At 37.7% G+C, this 22,041-nt stretch overlaps 1 protein-coding gene across 1 annotated transcript in view; it reads right to left on the bottom strand.

Annotated features, from left to right (window-relative positions):
* egfem1 (EGF-like and EMI domain containing 1) overlaps positions 1 to 22,041 on the bottom strand; it is a 96,108-nt gene that overhangs the window by 32,754 nt on the left and 41,313 nt on the right. The window contains exons 5-11 of the mRNA XM_088610704.1: positions 9,623 to 9,745; positions 7,197 to 7,319; positions 4,811 to 4,936; positions 2,941 to 3,063; positions 1,578 to 1,700; positions 1,030 to 1,167; positions 395 to 517 (exon numbers count right to left, since the gene is read on the bottom strand). Coding sequence (XP_088466830.1) covers positions 395 to 517; positions 1,030 to 1,167; positions 1,578 to 1,700; positions 2,941 to 3,063; positions 4,811 to 4,936; positions 7,197 to 7,319; positions 9,623 to 9,745 — 879 coding nt within the window. The remainder of the gene's footprint in view (positions 1 to 394; positions 518 to 1,029; positions 1,168 to 1,577; positions 1,701 to 2,940; positions 3,064 to 4,810; positions 4,937 to 7,196; positions 7,320 to 9,622; positions 9,746 to 22,041) is intronic.

The raw sequence follows: 22,041 nt of genomic DNA, 5'->3' as shown, positions 1-22,041 counted from the left end.
ACCACGAGTATAGAAACCTTTCTAGATTTATGACTTCCTCGAGGAAAAACATGACAATGTTCCAGACTGAGAAAAACATGCCATATAAAGTCTGACTTCACTACATTTTTGGGCTTATTAGATCACATGGGTCTGGACCTCTAATATTAATAACAATACAATAAACTTATGTGAGGAAAATATCCAAAAGCAGACTTAAGAAACTTTAATAAACTAATGATTGTTCTACCGTCTGTACAGTTAACTGGACTCTGTCATTTCTTTTTTAACTGTTTTATTTTGCATGCATAGTATTTTCTGGCATAGCATGTAGCATCTAATAAATTTAACAGGGTTTGCTGTGCAATTGAACAGCGATACCCCAGAATTTGCAGGCCTGCGGGGTTCTACTTACCCTCACAGCTGCAGCCGTCAGGACTCAGTCTGTAACCTGCCTTACAGCTGCACTCATAGCCTCCCGGATAGTTGTTGCAGAAATGGTTACAGCAGGCCTTTCCACTCTCACACTCATCACTGTCTAAGAGAAGGGAGCAGGATGCTGTTGATGACAAGGGCTCCACCACTGCCATTCAGTGGGCAAATGTTTGTTTTCACCCTGAAAAGCCGACCGGCGCTGAACACCAAGCATGCAAGCACAGTGAAGTCCCAGAGGGCAAAAAAGCTATCATTCTGCTATTTTGACTTCTCCTGTTATCACGTTTGTGAAGAAAGGTTTCTACTTTTGATACCGTTAAGGTAGAAGGAAATGAAACACTTTTCATATCCCCTTAAGAGAAAGAACAAATGTTAACCTTAATTTTGGATGAGGGGATGAGTTATGAATAGTCTGCAAAGAACAATTTCAGTTACCAGTGTACTGGTAGTTAACTTACCTGTACATACAGTATATATTTACTGAAGGCCCCAAACTACACTATATTCCATTAAGAAAAGTGAAAAGTATTTAAATGGATGATTGAGCAAGCATCAGATCTGAAAATTGTATTTTGTATTTATCAGCAATTTCATATTAAAACGGGATATGCTTACCTATACAGCTCTTTCTGTCGTCGTCGAGCTGGTACCCCTGGTTACAGGAGCAGAGAGGCCCGTTGGTAGTGTGCTCACAGTGATGAGAGCATCCTCCATTGTCCTTCTCACAGCTATTGACTATCTCCATTTCAATGCCTGAAGGCAATGAGAGTCGGAAATGAAAAAAACACATCTCTCCGTATAAATGAATTTATCACCTATTTTAGTTTTATTTTAATTTAGGTTTATGAATTTGGAATTCACATTCCTTAATTGATTTAGGGACTGAATAAGGCTCAGCAGCTGTATTTTGTCTTTAAGTGCAGAATTAACTGCTTCTCAATTCCCCATTTACAACCATAACCGAAAAATGGCACAGCTTGGTGGCTCAGATCCATCATCCCGTTTGGGGAAATATAATTAGCGTCAGCAAATAATATAGCCCCAATTACTCTTATTTTCTAATTGCATGTTTGTATGTTAAAATACTCTTAATCCCTGAAAGTCATAACGCTGTATCTCATTCACTGTTACTGAGCCTAATTTTGATAAGTCTTCACACTCACGATAACACTGTTTCCCATTGGCTCCCAACTCAAATCCAGGGTTGCAGACACAGCTGAACGAGCCCATGATGTTAACACAGCGATGAGAACACTGATCCAGCCCCGAGCTGCACTCGTCGATGTCTGAAAAGACCAGAAAGAGTTCACAAAAATAAGATAGAAAAGACATTGAAACATTTTTAAGAACATAAGAAAGGTTAAAAACAAGAGGATGCCATTCAGTGGTTAATTGATCCAAATACCTCATCCAGCTGTTTCCTGAAGAAAGCCAAGGTATCAGCTTCATCCACATGGCTGGGTAGCTTGCTCCACACTCCCACAGTTCTATATATTCATATTTTTAAATGCACTTCCCAGAAATCCACCATGCTGGTTTTATGAATGGCCTTAGCAAGTATTTAAATACTTGTATCAGGTCACCTTGTAATCTTGATTCCTATTTTGTATTTAGAATTTTTTTTATATTTAAGTGCACACATACCCTGCACTTGTCTGCATTACACATTATTTGTTTTAAAATTTTAAAAAGTTCTAACTATACCAAAATCTAGATCTCAGATATAAATCAGGAATACAGCGGTCCAAGTACATATCCCTGTAGTATTCCACTAATTACATCACCCCAATTTGAACACTCACCCGTCATCTGTACTCCATTTTCTATTGTTAACCACTGCTCAATCCAAATGTACATACATATACTGTATATGCCTGAATGCCCCTGAATGGGGAACTTCAACAAAGTCCTTGAGCAAATCTAAATAGACATACAGTACAGTACGTACACATACAGTACAAACTGTACTTATGCTTTGTGTGGGTTCATTGCTACTTATTCAAAATAATCTAGTAAGTTGGTTAGGCAAGACCTAAATTTTCTAAATCCATGTTGTCTATTCCCTAGGATATTATTTCCACATACTGCCGGTGATATTCTAGTTGAGGTCCAATAATTATTTCCATAACCTTAATTGTAAGATTTAGTGGTCTATAATGACTTATGTCAACCTTCCTATAGATGGCTAACACATTAGCTATTCTCTATTGCCTGGGTATGACCCCTGTCTTAAGATTGTTTCAATGGCTTCTGAATAACATCTCTTGTTTTCTTGAGACCAAGTGGTAAGATGCCATCTGGCCATGGAGATTTATTTACCTTGACCTTGTGGTACCTAAAACACTTCTGCCACATCTACAGTATGCAGATAAAGTTGGTGACTTCTATCTTAGTGAATATCTGATAGAAATGCACATTTAGAAGATTTCACTTTCATCATCTAGAAATATAGTTGGAAAGGATATCTAGAAATCATCACCTAGAAAAAGGAAATAGTTGGCTGTCCTGGGTTTTCTGGACTCTTACCTTCACAGCCTTTCCTGTCGCTAGAGAGTCTGTACCCCGGCCTGCAGTCGCATTGCACCTGCCCAGCATCACTCGTACAAATGTGTGCACAGCCTCCATTTCTCTCTGAGCAGGGGTCCTTTACTGCAGGTTTCAGAAGGACAATATCAATATTCAAATAATGTACAGTAGTAGTCAGATGTAAAGAATTGTATGTAAGACTTAGCTTGATTAATGGAGTTTTTAATTAAACAGACATTCAGAAGGTCTCTCTGCCCTATGTATACAGTAAATATCTTGCCTCTTAAACACCCCGTTGCACATCTTTCTCGCACCCCTCCCTGCACCCTATCTTCATCCTTGCAGCGGCTCCCTGACTCATTCCTCTCAAAGATGGGGGTTTCTGTCAGCCTCTTCCTTACTCTCAGGTTTCCATTTCATCATCCAAGCAAAATACACCACATAGCATTTGAATACACTATTCCTCAGACAGCTTCGTTGCCCTGTTGTGTTTAGCTCCTGAAATGTAATTAGTGTCACAAAAGTTTAGAAAAAAATGCTTTGAAATTTCCTGACTGACAGTTTACCAAGCACACGGTCCTGCAAGCATTTTCAGGAATTCACTTATTTAAGAAACACGATACCATTACATGTACAAATGTATGGGGTCATAAATAATAAAACTTTAAGGTTGTGAATACTTTTGCAAGGCACTGCATTTTTTTCTTTGTTCAGTTTCCATATGTCATGTGACAGCTGACCTGCTACACCCGTATTCTGAGAGAAAGCTGGCCTATTTCAGGTTTCCAGGCTACAGATGCAGACACAGCCATAAAATGCTGGTTTTTGTCTCTCACTCTATGAAGCAGGACTCCAGGGAAGTCACATTTGTTGAAGGCACTGTAAAACAACTGATGGAGATTGCTTAAACCTGCGGAGACACTTGCTATCTTCTGGAAGAATGATCTCTTCAGGATATATTACCCGGAGGCCCTTGACTAACCCCCACTTTCTGTCTAATGTCTCTATTTCTTCTCTATCATGCAACACTGAAACTCCTTAGAACTTTCCAACACCCTAATATGCAATTAATGTTTTCTGTTGTTTTATTGCTGCTTTATGCTTCATTTACAGTATAGGCATCCTTTACCAATCAGATTAAGGAAAACAATAGGACTGAGTATAAAATAGTGCCTGAAGCAACTTCCCTAAGCCTTTTTTTTTCTGACCATGCCTGTGAACTGAAAACAAAAGGCCCACATTTGTTTGCTTTTTATTCTATTATGCCCATAAAATACCACAAGAATCTTTTAAACCACTCTCCATCCCCAGCTTGATTCTTGTGTAAAGGAACATGAAAAGACTTCTGCATATTACTGTTCCAGTTACTTAAATGATTGTAAAGCGGTCCAGACCAAGAATTTTTTCAAATGGGAAAGTCCTTGAAATATTGGTGGTCCACTTTATACCATCACACCATCACATCACTTACAATAACTGCTTATACAATTCAGGGCCACAGTGGTCTGAAGGTTATCCTGGGAAGCAAGCAAAAGGTGGGATACACCTTGGATGGGACTCCGGTCCATCACAGGTCACACACTGACAGAAACACCCACCAGTATGTTTTTGGACTGTGGAAGGAAACCCTCTTGAACATGGAGAGAACATGCACACTCCACACAGATAGCACCATAGGAATGGAACCCAGGGCCCTACCACTGTGAGGCAGCTGCCACATGTATGCATACTGTTTGAAAAAAGAACTTTAAATGATGTTAAACTAAAAAAACGAACCAAATTAAGATGCTTGACATGGAGAAAGTATGGAAAACGTTCAGGCACTACAGGAATGTTTTGGTACTTGTCGTGTTCGATATACAGTACGTACATTCACAGTGTTTCCCGTCTCTCTTCAGCTGGTAATTTGGAGGGCACTCACACCTGTAGTGGTCATCGCCCAGCTCCACACACTTGTGCTCACAGCCACCATTTTTTACTGCACAGGAGTTCACAGCTAGGCAAAGATTAAGAAGAGAAAAAGACATTCATGGTTAGGCAAGAAGTTTCTTCATCATTGTTAACAGTGTTTTGTCTTACCTCTGAGTGTCAGTCAGATCTGTGGCAAAATTCTTAACTTTTTTAACATGCACATGACAGAAAGTTAGTCTTTAACCTCAACACAATGTAATTAGTAGGACTTTACACGCATGTGATCACAGAGCATGTGATGGCATTTCATGTTTTGACTAGTCAAAAGATTATAGCTGAATGCACCAAACTGTACACTAGAAAACAACAGTTTTATTTCCAGGAGGGTTGCAAGACTGATTCTCACATGCCTAAAGTACTGTATCTCCTCATAGAGACGAATGACTAATCATAGCAGTTATGTTGGAATTGTGATGTTTTCCCTCTAATGCATGTTAAATATATTGGAGCACAGATAGGAGCAACAGTGAGCACATTTTTGCTTAAGAACCCGGGCTTCAACACTCTTGATCAAGTGCAATGACCTACTCCCTGGGGTATTTTAATCCACACTGAACAAACTCCTAGTCAGAATTTGGCAGACAGAATTCTGACCAGTTTGAATTCAAGCTATCAATTTTTGCCTGTCTGTCTTGGAGTCCTTCCACTGGCTTCCAGGTTGTGAGTCAACTTTATGCTCTCCTATAAGGTTTAACAAGGCTTGGCACCTCAGTACCTATCTGACTGCTCCCCATCTTGCAACCTTCATTCGTCATACTCTGATGTTCTAGATGTCTGCCAAGCTTGATTATGACAAGGGCTTTTCTTGCTGTGCCCCAAAGACCTGGAATTCTATTCCCAAGAATTCTGGAGAGTCACCTTCCCTGAGCACACTTAAATCTAGACTCAACACCTTTTTTTTTCACAATGACCTTTACTTAATTAGTGTCTCTCTGCTAATGACCTTGTATCTGCTGTGCCTTAACCACATGTGTTCATTAAATGTATTATATGTTGTGTTTATTACATATTATTTTGTAATTTGCTATCCTCAGAAAGTCAAAGACAAAGTCAGTACATTAATCCAAGAGACAACAGACTTTCAAACCATGGCTCCAACATGTTAATCAGTATTGAAATGGGATGAAGGGAGTCTCAAATGTTGCTGAACATTACAAATGATTACATTCACTGGTCATGTAAAGTTTAGCAGAGAGATAAGGAAACTCTGGAAAACCTGATGCTCATAAAATGTTTTTAGTTTTTAAACTGCCCCAGTTCCAGGTCTGATGGCCTTTCCATGCTTGTTACCCAAGCTGATTTACTGAAGTGCTGATATGGAAAGTCAGCTGACTGAAGCCCTGATTGCACTGTTTAGCTGTAAAAAAGAAATACGATTCACATAGAGTGATGAGCTAAACAGACTGCCAAATTAGTGGCCTGCACTTCTTTAAGCTCCAACAGAATCCCCCCCAGTCTTTTAGACATGGGGAAGTTTCCTTTATATTTCAAGCAGACATGGTGGCTCATGGCATTTATAGCTGATGTGTAGGACAGCTCAGCATGAGCTATGATTTTGGAAACTCTATTTTCTAAAATAATATGGCAGAGACAATTAACAGAGATCATTTCAGCTTTCAACACTTTCAATTAGCCAGAAGCACTGCAGGCGCCAAGGTACTTACTATTAAGCTCACTGTATTATTTTATTTTTATATATCAGAATATAAGTTACACCCCATTACATAAGCACATGTTTGAGACAAACCATGTACTGGGCATGTGGCTTCCTAGTTCTTGTCCCTAGTACCTGTGATAACATCCCAGCACCCTCTGGACACTTATATTTATTTTAGTATTTCCAAGAACTAGAAACACTTCTTCACAAGTCACCACCTCTACAGACTGTCCTGTACAAACTTCTACCAGACCCGGACACGGAACAGTTTAATCTCTCAAAGATTCAGGGCATTTTTAGAGGCTTACCAACTGAAATAGAGGAACAATAATATACCCAAATGAACTGATACATGATGAGATCAAATCTACATCTTATACTGCACAAGTTCTCTCGATGTTCCAGCATCACACTTTATTAAATAATCAAAGTTTGATTTTATTATTGTTGTTTTATAAGGTGGGTGGCCTGTTTTTCTGATGGGGGTTAAATGTTTACATAATGTGAACCTTTCTTATTTCAACAGGTAAACTGGGAGTCTGCTACTCACCGGAAACTACCACTGTCAAGCTTGCCTACAAATATCTAATTCACAAAGGGTATTCTTGTCACTTCTGTATTGACTTACTGATGCAAGTGCGCCCATCCGCGTGCAGGCGGAATCCTTCCTCACATTCACAGAGGAAAGATCCCTGAATGTTCACACAGGTCTGCTGGCAGCCTCCATTCAGAACAGCACACTCATTCACATCTACAGCAGGAAGGAAAGTCACAAGCTGAAAAAGCAGGTGGTTTTTCTCCAGTGTCCTGACACAATGACAGCTCTATTTGCAATGGTGAATCTATAATGTTCTATAAGTTTCCAAGAAAAGTGCATCACTTATACTAATACTGGAATCACTTCTACTAATAACATCTCATTTAAATTTAACACACTGTATAATGCATGTACTGTATAATGCAGCATTTATAATTTCTGTATACATTACAGAATTATCACTCAAGATGTATTTACACAGTGGGCACATCCTTCCTGCATAAGTAGAATTTACAGATGAAAGTGCTGAAAAAATCAAATATAAATATGCTGTAGTATCCATTTACAAGCAAGCATTTATTACTGCCATCACTTGAGCTGAATATTACTTTTTTGCAGTATGAAGTTTCATAGCAAATTAAGAAGAAATGGGGGAATTTTTCATGCATGTAAATAGATAACTAAATAGCTATTAAATTAATTTTGTAAGGTCTCTCCAAAGCGTTTCCTTTCAGTAGTGGAATTCTATTCTCTTTCGATAAAAGGAAGTAAATTTATCTCGATGTTTCATTCAGGTTCACAGAGAAACTATTTAAGATGGGATAGTTACTGGTTGGTTGTTCATGTAAGGTCAAGGGCACCTATCACAGGTAAATCACCATCACTTACAACAAAACTTGTCACAAATTGGTCCCCTTTGGCTTGCAAAAGAACACTGAGTGCCATAGTTGTGTAGACCATAAGTAGGTCAGTGTCCACCTATACATCTATAAGTCCTTCAGCCCCAGCAACTATTTTATAATTTTATAAATGTTGGTCATTAAAAAATGACCCAACAGCTTTGATAAAAGATTTACTTAAGCAACAAATAACAAACCAAGGAGAATGTGAATCCCCTTTCTTAATCACTGGAGGGTAAAAATATGTTTCAGAGACAAAAATATTCTGAAGTTCCTCACATATGGTAAACAACTCAAAGTGTGCCTGTTTTCTTCACATATAATGAAATGCTGCTGTCTCAGCACCAAATGGCTTTAGAGAACAAATCCTGAGCCCCAGATCAGTACTTTGTTTCTTTGGAACATCATCAGCAATTCCCAAAACAGGAAAAGGGACTCGCACAGTCTAAATCACACTCAAAAAGCACAAAAAAACTAAAGATTCATAGACTCAAATTTTAATCTGATGGATGTCAGGTGAGAGACTTCAAGTGTCTTTGTGCTAAAATCTGGCAAAAATATGTTTTAACTAGAGAAATAAATGATCATATCTGAAAGCTATTTATCCTATATTTTCAAGTTTACACTATATTCCACCTTAGTACAAATTCATGCACTATATAAAACTGCAAATATGTCCCTCTGTGAGGAAAATGATGGCAGCCTCATACTGTATGTCCTCTTTGCACTAGTAATGTTGAATTTTAGACATTTCAGACCTTTTGAGTTTTATTAAATCTTTAGATAAAAACTTTCAAAACATCAGCTAACTACAATAATTGTTAATATGCATTGTCTTCTTTCAACAATCTGTGAGTCTCAAAATCATCTCAAACCTTTGTTTTACTTCTTGCTTGTTGGTTTGTTGAGTATTTAACCTGTGAGCTAAAGATTTAATTGTGGAAAGAAAACATACACTGTAGATATAATAAGAGATTAGATTTAACAATAAGTCACCTTTAGACAGAATGGACAATGTATTGAATCCTCCTTGTTTAAAATTGGTTATATGTTCATCTAGAACACAAATGACATGAAAATAGATTCATGGTTATTATCCAGTTACACAATATTGACCCTATAGACTCAAAGAAGCTGTGAATCTCTACAGCTGAAATGGTGAGAGGTCGGTTCTTTGAAAGGCCACAGACAGCTCAGGAAACACACCCCATCTGTGAAGTTTAACTGACCCTGAGGGATATTCGGTTTTCCACGATAGCCAGTATTACTGCAAGATTAAAACACAAAGACTGTTTCTCCTCACTAGAAATGTGTTACTTAAGTTACCTGAGAGTAAAACAATATGTCTGAAGTCTAACTGCTGCTTTCAGACAGCTAAAAAGATTCCCATCTGACCTCTGGGTGAAACAATAGTTTGGACATGTTTTCTGAGTCTGGGAAAGATGATAGCTTTTATTTTGAGTGTCAAAAAAAAAATCTCCACTGCTGTTTCAACAGTTGTGCAAAAGAGATGGAGGGGGCAGGGTGTCACTTTCCCCGGACAGTGAAAAAATATATATTTTTTACCCTTTACACAGAATTCCTCTGCCTTTTGAGTGCTAATTCCTATTTTCTTACCCTGGCAAGATTTCCCATCCTCCCCCAGCTGCTGGCCCAAGGGGCACTTGCAGTAGAAGCTGCCAATGGTGTTGCAGCACTGATCCGCACAGCCGCCGTTCCCTGTGGCACATTCGTCAACATCTGAAATGGAAAAGATGGAGACACAATTGATCCATTGTAGACGCTTGTCAGGACAGAGAAGATTATATCCTCAGCTGCATATAGGAATGAGTAAAATCCCTAATCCGTGACCTTTACAAATGCGTGTGCATTTCACACATCTGTGCTTTCCTTGTGAAAATAATTAGCTATGAAAGCTAAATCACTTAAAACAGATTATTACTAGTTAATAAAAAGTACTATATTTTAGTATTATGACAATGTATGTACTAAAACAGTACTTGCTAATGCATGCCCTGTATCTTTCTGTACATAGTGTGCACTGATTGATGCTATCTTTTTACTGGCACAAATTCTATAGAATGTTTTCCTTACATTCTTTATATATTACCTTAAAAGATAGGCTGTACACAGAATCACCCAGCCACTGCACAAGACATAAATTCAGTAATGACATTCAATTCATGGTATTTTATCTAAAAATCTTCAATGGCTTTATCATTATATTCGTCTTCTAAGTTTGCAGCCTTGAACATCATACCACAACATTATGGTAATGTCATGAGGCTCAGCAAAAATGTCCTCACTTCCTCGATTGAAAGAAGTTGCATGTTAACAAGATCTCGTTCACTAATAATGGTTCACACGCAAATAAAATTAAGAAATGATATATTGAGAATGTGGAAATATTAAAAACCATCAAAACCATTCTGCAGAATTAAACACAAACCCCATATAGCACAGGAAACATAAGCCATCCCAGGCATGCACCTGATATTACATACAGTATACAGCACTGTGTATCAGCACTCTTTACATATAAAATGCAAAAGATTAATTGCAGTCAAAGCAGTCAACTAGCCTACTGTATTTGTTGAGATTATGAGCACCAGAAAAGACTGCACCTAACTCTTAAACTGCACAATATATGCAGGCCAGCTAAAATCACAACGGACTGCAAACCAATAACATCTCACAGTTTCTGTGACAGAAGGCAATTCTTTGAGTTTCAGGCAGGACTAGACTAACCACCGTGTATCTGACTGAAACGTACTTAGATGCTGAATGTAAGCAGACACAACAGAGAATAGTGCATAACACTCACTGTCCTCAGCCAAATATACTATGCCTTATAATCATGTCCTATTATTCCAGAGATTACAGATGCTTTGGAGCCCCCAAAAATTGGACCTCAGTTTTATACAGTGTCTCACTCTGGAGACAAGGAGACAAGTCAGTATCTAATTAGATACGGACTAGTTAGACCCTCTCGATTCCTCACATTTCAACATTGAAATACAGTAGGTCTTTTACAGCAGGGATGGCCAACTCCAACCCTTAATCAACATGTTCCTTCACAGGATAATAATTAGCAACTTACTTACAAGGCACCAAAACTCTAGTGAAATTTCATGAAGCTGTCTGTCCCTGTACTATGATAAGATACAGAAAGAGGCCCCTCTAGTGTTTGTTTCATTGCAAACAGTACCTTCTTTACTTCTGAATTGCAACTATTCAGCCTCAGTTTATTTCTGAAGCCTGAAGGCAAAACTCTCCTTCAGAAGACATTTCCCCTTTTCTATTACCCAAATAATCCACTCCAACGTCTCAAACAAGGATAAAGCCAGCAGTAAAACCTCCCAATAAAGTTCCGGTTACCTGCAGGCTTGCAGAACCACAGTTTACCATTTCATCCTAATCGTAAAGCTTGTAGAAGAAACGAGAAGGACACGGCCTTTCAGAATCTTAAAAGAATGATCAGAGAATTTCCTGTCCTTGTCCCAGTAATGCCAAACACTACTAAGCTATTACATTAAAATGGCTTTCAAGTTAATACTGTTGTTAGTGATCAACAGTGTAACATGCACCCCATCAAATGATGCACACTTTCCAATACATGCAATGCAGAAGGAGGTTTTCTGGGACAGGAAGCTTTCTGTGGTCTATTAATTCTAATGTACCTATAGGAGAGGGGGATCAGAAAAGGGCTTGAAGTGTACCTGTATTTTATTAAGCTTTCCATCAGACAAAGAAAAAAACATCCCACACTGAACTTCTCTTCTTGCATTTGGCAAACAAACTGTTGCTAGAGATGAAGATTCTATGCAAAACTCTGAAATCCTAATCAAGAAATGAAAACTCTGGTGTATTTGAACTCCAGAGGGCCTTCCTTGATCTGGCAACAAAGAAAAATCCTCTTCAGTGTTAAAAGAAGAGAAACTGACTTACTGATACCTTTGTCACCAGAATCAACATCTTTTTGAAACCACACCTTTACCTGGGCCATGCTTGTGACAACAGAGGTACAGGTTTTCCATGTTTCTGTATAGCTCAGACTAAATTATACAGTATTTATGATCCAGTCTGAATCCAGTTGACTAAATGTTTCTAAATTATGTGATTTATCAAACAGGTAAAACATTAAAGCAGTGAGAAAAACAGCTACTGTATGTGTCCTGCAGCCATCCTATTGCGCGAGGAACAGCTGAAGGTGTACATGAGGAGCTGTCTTTTGATTTCCTGTCCCATTGACAGACGGGTGAGAGAAGTTTGACCAGTGGAGTTCTCCTTGAGTACTGGAGCAGGCAGACTGCCAGCAGACTCTGTCACCTCAATGAAGTAACCAGTCTGTTCGGCCCTTGCAGTGATATTTATAGGAAATGAAAAAGCTGTACTAGAGAAATAGAAGAACAGAATTACAGGAGCAGATTTAATACAGATTTATAAAAGAGTATGTTTCAAGGGTGATGCTGTTTTTTGTCCTTCAATATTTTAATCTTTTTGTATTGGTATTTCTAGCATTTAATTCACAAAAGAAACAGTTTCATTTCAGAACTAGAATTGCCCTGAATAGTGCTAGGAAATTAAAAGCAGCCTCCTGTTTAATTGGTTTAAGAACACTCTACAGTGTGCTTTAACAAAGTAGTCTAGTCTGTAGTGCATTTAATACCCAGCAATTCTCACAGCAAGCTGAAAATTGCAGAAAAAACAATGTATTCATTTATTGGTTTCTTCTCACACTGCAAGATTACAAGACTGTATCAGGAATTCACTTAGAAGCTGTATGGAATTTTTCTGAAGCAAGAGAAATGTCAGGTCATGTTACCAAAGATTAACTGTTTTCTGAAGTGACTAAGTATAACATACCATGAGACCAGATGATCACTTCCTTCCTTAAGGCACAAGCATTCACACTTGAATGGGTTACACAGGTGCTTTACTTCAGAGAGCTTTGAGTGCAGAAGGGCAATCCTATCACTGACTGGACAAGGCCATTCAAGTTTAGAGAAGATGAACAGACACTATTATAGGCTCTAACTTTACCTGCCATGTAGTTCTCCTAACGATAACTAAGATCCAAACACTTGCTCTTGCTCTTGCTCGGGCAACAAACATTACAGGAGAAAGTATGATTTCATGATTGAAATCATCATGTACTGGTAAGTATATCAATAATAAAATAATAATAATAAAAAAACAAAATGAAAACCTTAGTTTTGCTAATGACCAAAGACACACTGTTTTATGCTTCACACATTATTTTGTTTTAAAGGGTGTGAATACTGATGTTTCCTGGACACTGTATATAGCAGTGCATTTATTTGCCTTGACACAATGAGAGACATTCCTATTAATATAGCTAAGAGCAAAATAGAAGAGTCAAAAACTATATTTTTTCCAGGCACCCTTTAAAAGGTCCCACTTCATTCTTAGAGCTTCTCAAGGAGCTACTCGAAAGAAAACCATATTGCCCAGAAATTCTCCTGAAGTGAAAAAGACTCTATTATTGGAGCCAAATAATATTAAATCTGCAATATGCATTAAACTTTTAAAATTATGAAGAAAACGAGAATGCAGCATCTAGTTTTCAATGTACAGTGAAATTAAAATAGCTAAACACCTCCTCTGGGCTGTATTAACTTTCTGCATAACCAGAAATTCTTTTAAGGTTATTAATCAAAACGTCTAATACTCATCGGAGCATTAAAGACATAGGATGATGTTCAAAGCTTGTAGCTCAGGTTTAGAAACAGAGTGGCAAGAGGAGGCGGATATTTTAGCTTAAGTAGCACAAACAGATGTTCAGCACATTAAATAATGCCATGTGCAGTGTTCAGTGAAGACCTGGTGTAAAGGAAAAAAATGTTAGACGCAGACCTTTAAGATGGAAGCAGTAAAAACTGTGAAGGCCCTTGGGGAAAGAAAGTATTTTGTCTGAGAAAAAAAGTGAGAGAAAAAATGACTTCACCATATTTTGAGAACTAGCTTCATGTAATGCATATGTACAGACTGTATAAACGCTGATAAAATATGGAGACAAAATCTGAAAATAGACATATATACAGTAAGTAGGCTAATGGAATAGATACTGTAAGTAGATTAAGGAATAACCGTGCTTGTAGCGCTAGAGTAATTAATTTTGATTCAGACACACAGAATTCACTTTTAGAAATAGAAAAACACTTGATCTCTAAACATTAGCAACATGGCCACTGTGAACAGTTTTTAATAGTATTAAGCACGTTTATTCTTTTTTTGACAGTACCTACAGATGTGTATTGTTATTAAGACCTATTCAGTATTCTTTGGGGGGAAGGGGTAAGGACTAGCTTAATGAATTGTATGGGCTCTGCGTAGCTGTTGTCACAGGACACATGTCTGGTTGATAGAGATACAGTACATGAGGATGTCAGGAATGAGTCTGTCTCCTCAGCTCCTCCATTGGTCAGCTGTCTCCCTGTGACACTCAAGATAGAAGAGAAGGATCTGTTTTGAGTACAGTAGTTCTGTTTAAGGATTAATTAAGCGTCTTGAAGGTCATGTTTTTAAATACAATACAAAACTTAACAGTGTTGAGAGACCATTCTGTATCAATCTCCTCATGTATCTCTAACCAACTTGTAGTTTAACATTATTATAAATCATTGTTTATCGCTTCAAGCATCTATTCATGTTTCTGTAGCTGTGTATTTTGTTTCACATTTACAGTGCTAATAACTTCATCATCTCAAAGTTAATGTTTTATTTTCTTATTACATGGACATTTGATTTAAGGTAAGGGGGTTAAATAAGGAGATAAAACAATATTAAATTAACTTTAACATTTTTTTCATGTAATGTTGCAGTGAAGTAAGTTGTTTTTTTTTTTGTAAATGAGTCAGTTTTTCTCTGCTTTATTTTGTTTAAATACTCTCCAGGTAGCAATGAAATCCTGTACTCATTTCTCATTAGCTGTTCCCTGTGAATATTTCTCAAGCCAGGAAGTTGTAATGAATGTTAGGTCAATAAATCACTACCAAAGAATGCATTACAGGATGGTGACCAAAGCAATATTAATGACCGCTAAGGTCATTAAGTGGTTTAATGTGATAAGGAAGCACTGTAATTAAATTTTGCATACATGTAACTTATTTTCATAGATTTTCCAAATGTCAATCAAACTGGCCAAGTATAAGAAAGGGAACTATATTAAATATTTAGAAAAAGCATCTGCACATCCACCGTAGTGTCTTTAAAGAATAACACTGTTATTTTGTTTTGTATTTTCATATGCAATAAAAAGTATTTTAGTAATATATATTCATGTAAAGGTATGATTACAGTAACCTAGCTCATAAAGCAAATCGCATGACTGAGTTTTGTGTTAAGCTCAAAATTTGAAAATAGCTTCTTTTTCCAAGCTTTTATAGAGACCTTGGAAAGTTGGTAATTTTATTTTTAGCTCAATACTGTGTCAAACAGGTACAAGGTATTGCAAGGCACAGCAACACAGTTTTGGGTGCAGTAAGTCAGAATGACTGACAGAAGCGACAAAACTGTTTGAACAAATCTTTATGATTTCTTGCTCCCAGACCACACTTCTAAATTCGATGGGGGTGGATAACTGTTTTAGGCTCAATATGACATAATCCATCTAAATTTTGAATACTGATAATAGCATTTAAAAAAAAAAAAACAGACATGCACACATTCACACCAGGGCCAATTTTCCTAGAAGTCAATTAACCTACCAGCATGTTTGCACTGTAGGAGAAAACCGGAGTAACTGGAATGACAAAACCCACACAAACTCAACACAGATAGCATCACAGGTCAGGGCCTCAAACCAGGCAGCAATGTTAACAATAGCAATGCCGCTATATCACACCACATTCAAATCTACACAAATTAATTTTTATTAATTTTCATGGTAGCAGAATTTGACAGAAAAACCCAGAAAGTTTGTTTTCAAAAGCCTGGGAAATAGCCCGGGAAAACATAAAGAGGCTATCTTTCAAGAAATTTACCATATGAGGGAAATTAATTTCAGCACTATGACATCTGGAATATATTGATTAAAGAGTCTTCACGGTTTCATGGAGTATGTGCATGGTTTTTGCATTTGTGTATTTAGGGACAAAAGTAGCCAGGGAGGTGTAGTGGCTCTGTAGGTGGCTGAGAGGAATTCTACTCCGTTGGGCCCCTGAGCAAGGCCCTTACCCCCAACTGCTCCAGGGGTGCTGTATACATGGCTGACCCTGCGCTCTGACCCCAAAACTGATCTTCTGGACAGCCTTTGATGAAGATGGAGTGTTCAAAATATCAGCATGATGTCACTTCAATGAGTCAGCCAAGACATACCATAATGTTGTATTCTGCTTGTATAGGGAGGGGTAAAGCTTAATTACTTAGACTACTTAGTCCTCACTCAGTACAGTGTTTCAGAATCCTTCATTTCATTCAGTACACCAGTGTGTCAAGTTTATTCTCTTTGTTAATTGATCTGTTAATAGTCTGAGGCAAATTAAATAATTCTTATTTCAATTCATTAAACTCTCCAATAATTTAGATCAGTTCTTGTGTTTAATCCAGAAAGGGATTATGTTATATATCTTTTAAAATTAAATGCCAGATACTTTCTTTACTGAAAGCAATGTTCATGAAAACAAAAAATGTTACTGATAGAAGAAACCAATTGACAGAGATCTGAAAATAAAATACTGTGAAGGCTGAATTTGCAGACAGCAATTACTGACAGCACTAGAATTACCCTGAATTAACAAGGGATAGATTAGTGTCAAACAGGATATTATACAAAATTCTGAATAATACTGCTTTAAAATCCAGATTTTTTGTAACTCCTTTTGTACGCTTTTTGAATTTTCAGTCTTACAATGAGTACTTTACAAAGTGAATATTTATTCAAAAAAGATTAAGTATTCCCTTCAGTGAGGCTAACAAAAAAAAGAAGTCCTCTCTCCGTCTCTCACAGCACTACAGGATTTAGGAATTCTGTATAGTCTGGGGGAACAGAAGGGGTTTCAAAATTACACTGAAAATACTGAATATTTTTCTTAATTACTGTAATTACTGTCCATGCCTGTGAAATGTATAGGATGCAAAGTCATTAAGACTATAAGGTCCACAACGCAAACAAAGGTCACAGCACACATCTGGTCACTGGTGTCTATCAAGCATGAAAACATGAAAACTCACCAAGATACAGAGAACTGTATCAACAGATTTCTAAGAAACAATTGTAATGAATAAGATGCTTTTCCATGAGACATTTTTTTTTTCACTATCAGTAGGGAGAGATAAGAGATCAAATTACCTTTCAAAATGACAACTTTTTTGTGTGTTTTTGAAGGTCTTGGGACAAGATGTGACAGATTTCTTTGTACTGCATCAAAATGTTTTGCAATACAGTTGATTTTCTGTCATAAAGGATGTAAAGCTCTTTGATAATACAGGAGGAGCTTTCCTTTTTTACAATATTGTGAAAAGGCCAATGACATTACTGTAACTGCTTTGTCAAAATAAACATTGGGCTTGGCAACATTCTGACTTGCACACAGGCGGTGCTGGAAGAGATCCATAAAGGCACTTAATTGTTCCCACCCCTGGGAGGGACACATCCTTCTGAATTCCTGAATTCAAAATAGAAACTTGAGGTGTTGAATTCAAGGCATGCTATAGAGTCACGTCTTTGAATTATTTATAGTACAGTATATTAGTATTAGTAATCACACCAGCAGTAGAAGTATTAGTATTTTAAATAACAAAAAACATACATACTGTACAAGTGCTATATATTCACAAACACCTAGGAAGCATTTATGTTTTTTTATGTTACATGATGAACAAAAAAGGTATCTGGACATTTGAGAATGGGTCAGATTTTTTCCATCTGTAAGATTGTTTTCTTAATAAACAATTTCCTAGAGATGTCAGTGTCTCCTATCAGTCTGAAATGAAATATAATGGAACTCAGACTGCTAGAAGACAGAGAAACTGACAGTGGCTCTGAAAGTGGAGTCCTGACTGATAACTGTCTTTCAGTCCCTGAGCGCCATCCAAGATTCCAGGCTGCTGGTCCCAGAGATCAGAGCTGAAAAAGCAGATCAGTTTTCCGACTGCTCATATTTATTCCAGAAACCAACAAACAGCATATACACCTAAAATAAATAATACCACATTTACAAGTTCTAGGAAATTAAACATCTAAATTCATTTTTTCTTGTTAAACACAGTCTGCCTTCCAAGATGAATTCTCAATAGAACCGACAGCCTGACGGAGTAACACAATAATACACCCTCTTTATAAAACAGAGACATTTAACAGTAGGGTATGACCAAAAAAAACAGCTGAGTATATGATCTTTGGCAATCAAATTCAGACCACAATCGCATGTTATCCCAGATGAAGTCAAACAAGATGATTTGGTAATGGAACCCAGCAAAAGATGATCATTGGATATAATGCCAACAGGGATTAGCCACAACAATTAGGAAACCAGAAAGCAACACCAGAGACTCCATGGCCTGGGAACCACAGAGGCTAATAACTAAAAACTATCAATGCTGTGCATAACAAGAGGACTTTTTCCTTAAAAAGATGGACCTGAGGTTTTATTTAAGAAGAAAATAAATTTTATATCTTAAAACTACCATGGCTTCTGTACAAATGGGGAGTGAATAGCACTGTCTAAGTTTAGATTTTGTCCAAAATCCTTATTTTAAATAAAAACATTGTGCTATGAACAACTGTGGAGGATAATGTATACTGTACAATAACATTTGAACAGCTATTCAAAAACAGCAAATATTCCAACTCACATCCAAGCAGCAGTGTGGATGTAGTAAACTATTATTCAAATATTTTGCTTAAAGACCTAAGGTTAATTTTAAGTAATTACAAGACTAAATGAAGACCTGGTATTAAGACGCGCATGGTCACTTGGATATAACCTAGCTGAAGTACAAAACAATCCAAGGAATGCCTGTTTTAATTGCTTAATTTTGCACACCCCTGCATTTAAAAAAAGCACAGGAAAGTAATTTCATTCGGAAAAGCCACTGCAATGTCAACTATTGGCCAGGAGAGACAGTATGGGTGGTGTGGTACCTTCAGCACAGAGAAGACTGGATTTCTTTTACATGGAAACTGTAAAAACCTGTATCTCTTTGCACACCGTGACTTCTGAGTTCCCTGTCACCTTCCTAACCTCCTGACTTTGAATTTGAAAAAAAAAAGGATTCAGAAAACAGATATATGAAAGCTGCCAAAAACAGGAATGTTAACCTGAAATTTATGACCGTGTTATGCACTCTTCACTGCCTGGAGCTTTTAGTAACTGACTAATGTAATACCAGCAGAAGTATTTAGCAGCACAAGGAGAAATGGCTAGACCTCAACATAAATTTAGGTTTAAGGATCAAGCCTTTTTACATCTCTTGGATTGCATTGCCCAATACAGTATTTTTTACACATTAGCCTCCAAGATAAAGACTAGACCTCACTAAAATCTTGTTTCCAACCTTGCTCTCTGGAGAAACCGCCTAACAGTCACCTTTAGTTTGAACACGGCACTGCTGTGAGCCAGTGAAACAGTTAACAGTCTGGTCTAACCTGTGCATCTGTTAAAAGTGTTAAAGGCTCAGGAAATTGCTGAGTGTAAGAAAGAGGGTTAATATCACTTGAAACATCAAAGATGGGCTTTCCTAATTGAAAAACCTGCCCGGTTTGCCTACAAGGTGCTTTCTTCGGGGCCTGACTGGAAAGGAAAGGAGGACAGAACAATTTAAGTTATGTGCCGACTCAGAAGGCATTTTTAAGGGATGGTAACATATGGAAGGGTTTAGGGACCAGGAGTTTTTAAAATGTGATATATAGTCAAATATAAACTCTGTTTTTGGCATTCAATATTATCTGGGGTAAAATATACAATCTGACATTAGTTAGATTTGATTTAGACAATTAGAAACACAGTCATGGGGGCTTTACATCAGATATAGGAGGAGGAATATGCTCTCTTACATTGTGGTGGATTTATTGAGTAAAGCAATTTTTGAAGTCTCCCTTTAAGATTGCTTCCATGGTTTTGCTTATTTTCTAAGCATCAGTCTTGGTACAGTATGTGCAAAATATGAAATTATTTATATTTTTACATCTGATTGAAACATCTGATTGTTTCTAGCGACTCATTGGCCAACAAATTAGTTCAGTGTGCTCAGAGCAGGGAATCCCTCTCCCACTCTCCCAGTGTCACTCTCCCAGTGACGGGGAAATTATTTCTCCAATATCTAGCAAATCTAGATGTTCTTTTGATGTGCATCTCTGCATTGAATATTTTCTAACTAAGAGAAGCATGAGTAATAATTATTGACTTTAGTTTGAAAGAATGCTTAAAAGAGGCTCCTTATCTAGAGGTAAGTCTTAAAAGAAGATTTTACACCAGCAATTAAATCAAAACCTGTTACGGATTAAACTTGCATTAAAGCTGTTTGTGAATCTGTGTTTAGGAATACTCTTGACCTAGAAGGTATTTCACAAAATTAAGATTGTAGAATTCAGTGCCTGCTCCTACACAAACACACATCAACACACACAGACATGCAACAATATCAGCCTGCAAGTTTCTCCTTGCTGTGGCTCAAAGCCTTTTCTGATTACTGTACTGTACTTTGTGACACCATGTCATAATATGGATTCTAAAGGTTGGAAAGGGTGCATCACATTCCTCAAATAGTGATAAAAACGTGTATAGCAGGGTCAACATTTGCAAGGGTTCAGTGCAGAGACCTGTCCACCCCTATACTACAGTATGTAGTACAGTAATGTACTAAAGTATATAGTGCGAGTGTTTAAAAGGTTTAAGTAACCCTCTTTTATATCAGATCACTTTATTGGCCATATACAATTTCTTGTGTTAGGAATTTGTCTTTTCACATACCCCAACTTACTCTCCATGCGACACACAGACAGGGAGAGAAGCTTGGGGTCAGAGCGCTGCGTCAGCCATTTATACAGCACCCCCGGAGCAGTTGGGGTTAAGGGCCTTGCTCAGGGGCCCAACAGAGTAGGATTCCTCTGCCAGCCATGGGATAGGAACCGGCAACCTTCCAGCCACAGGCGCAGATCCTTAGCCACAGAGCCACTGCACCGCCTAATCCATCATCTGATGATTAAAGTACTAATTCAATGGCTTTAAGTTAATTAAAATAACATTGATCAACTAAAGTTATAGTAATCAGCTAAAATAAACATGAATCTCTCCTCTGTGTCTAGCGGAAGCCTGCACTTTCTCTCTCTGCCTCCCCAGCTGCAGCATTTTCCTGATCTGTGATTAGCATGCTCCACTGCAATGGAAAGGGCAATAAAACTGTGAGTCTCTAAAGTAATCTTCAGCCTATCAGTCTCCACACAGGTGACACAGAACCAGAAGCATTCATTACAATATAAAAACAAGACCATGCTGAGATGAGGATGCTGGGTAGTTGGTCCCTAGACAGGTGACAGGGAGAGGTTCACTCAGTAGCTAAATCTGTCTCACAATCCTTGCATGTTGTGGTGCTAATTCAAAAGCTGTGCTAAACATCCTTGGGCTCGGTTTCATCCCGCTCTGCTGTTCTTCAATATAAGACCCTGTCACCTGGTCTGAATCTCGAATAAGCTCATTCATCAAACTTACATTCACAGATGTTGAGACCCTACTGTATATCAATGATCTACTGAGTGAACATTGCATACAGAAAAATAGTGGAGTCTTTCCACAAAGCCTCAGAAACCAAGTATGGGTCGCCATAAAGTTTTAATCCCAGGCCTCACCCACACTTGATTTCTAGGGCCTCATAGGCCTGTTTTGAGTGTTTCAGAATGAGAATCCATCACAGCTGTGTACCTGTAGATAACCCTTCAATAATTTTGTACTGCCTGATCTCTGAGTCACAGTAATTGACTTTGTCTATGCTCCTGATAAAAATATTCTAAAGACTCCTGCCCCTGGTCCCTCTGTTTCCCATTTACGTTCCCCTAAAATCTCCTGTCTCCTGGC

The sequence above is a fragment of the Lepisosteus platostomus genome, chromosome 2, assembly GCF_059453375.1.
Source record: "Lepisosteus platostomus isolate fLepPlt1 chromosome 2, fLepPlt1.hap1, whole genome shotgun sequence".
In the NCBI taxonomy this organism is placed as follows: domain Eukaryota; kingdom Metazoa; phylum Chordata; class Actinopteri; order Semionotiformes; family Lepisosteidae; genus Lepisosteus; species Lepisosteus platostomus.
This window is presented reverse-complemented; position numbering and strand designations above follow the sequence as displayed.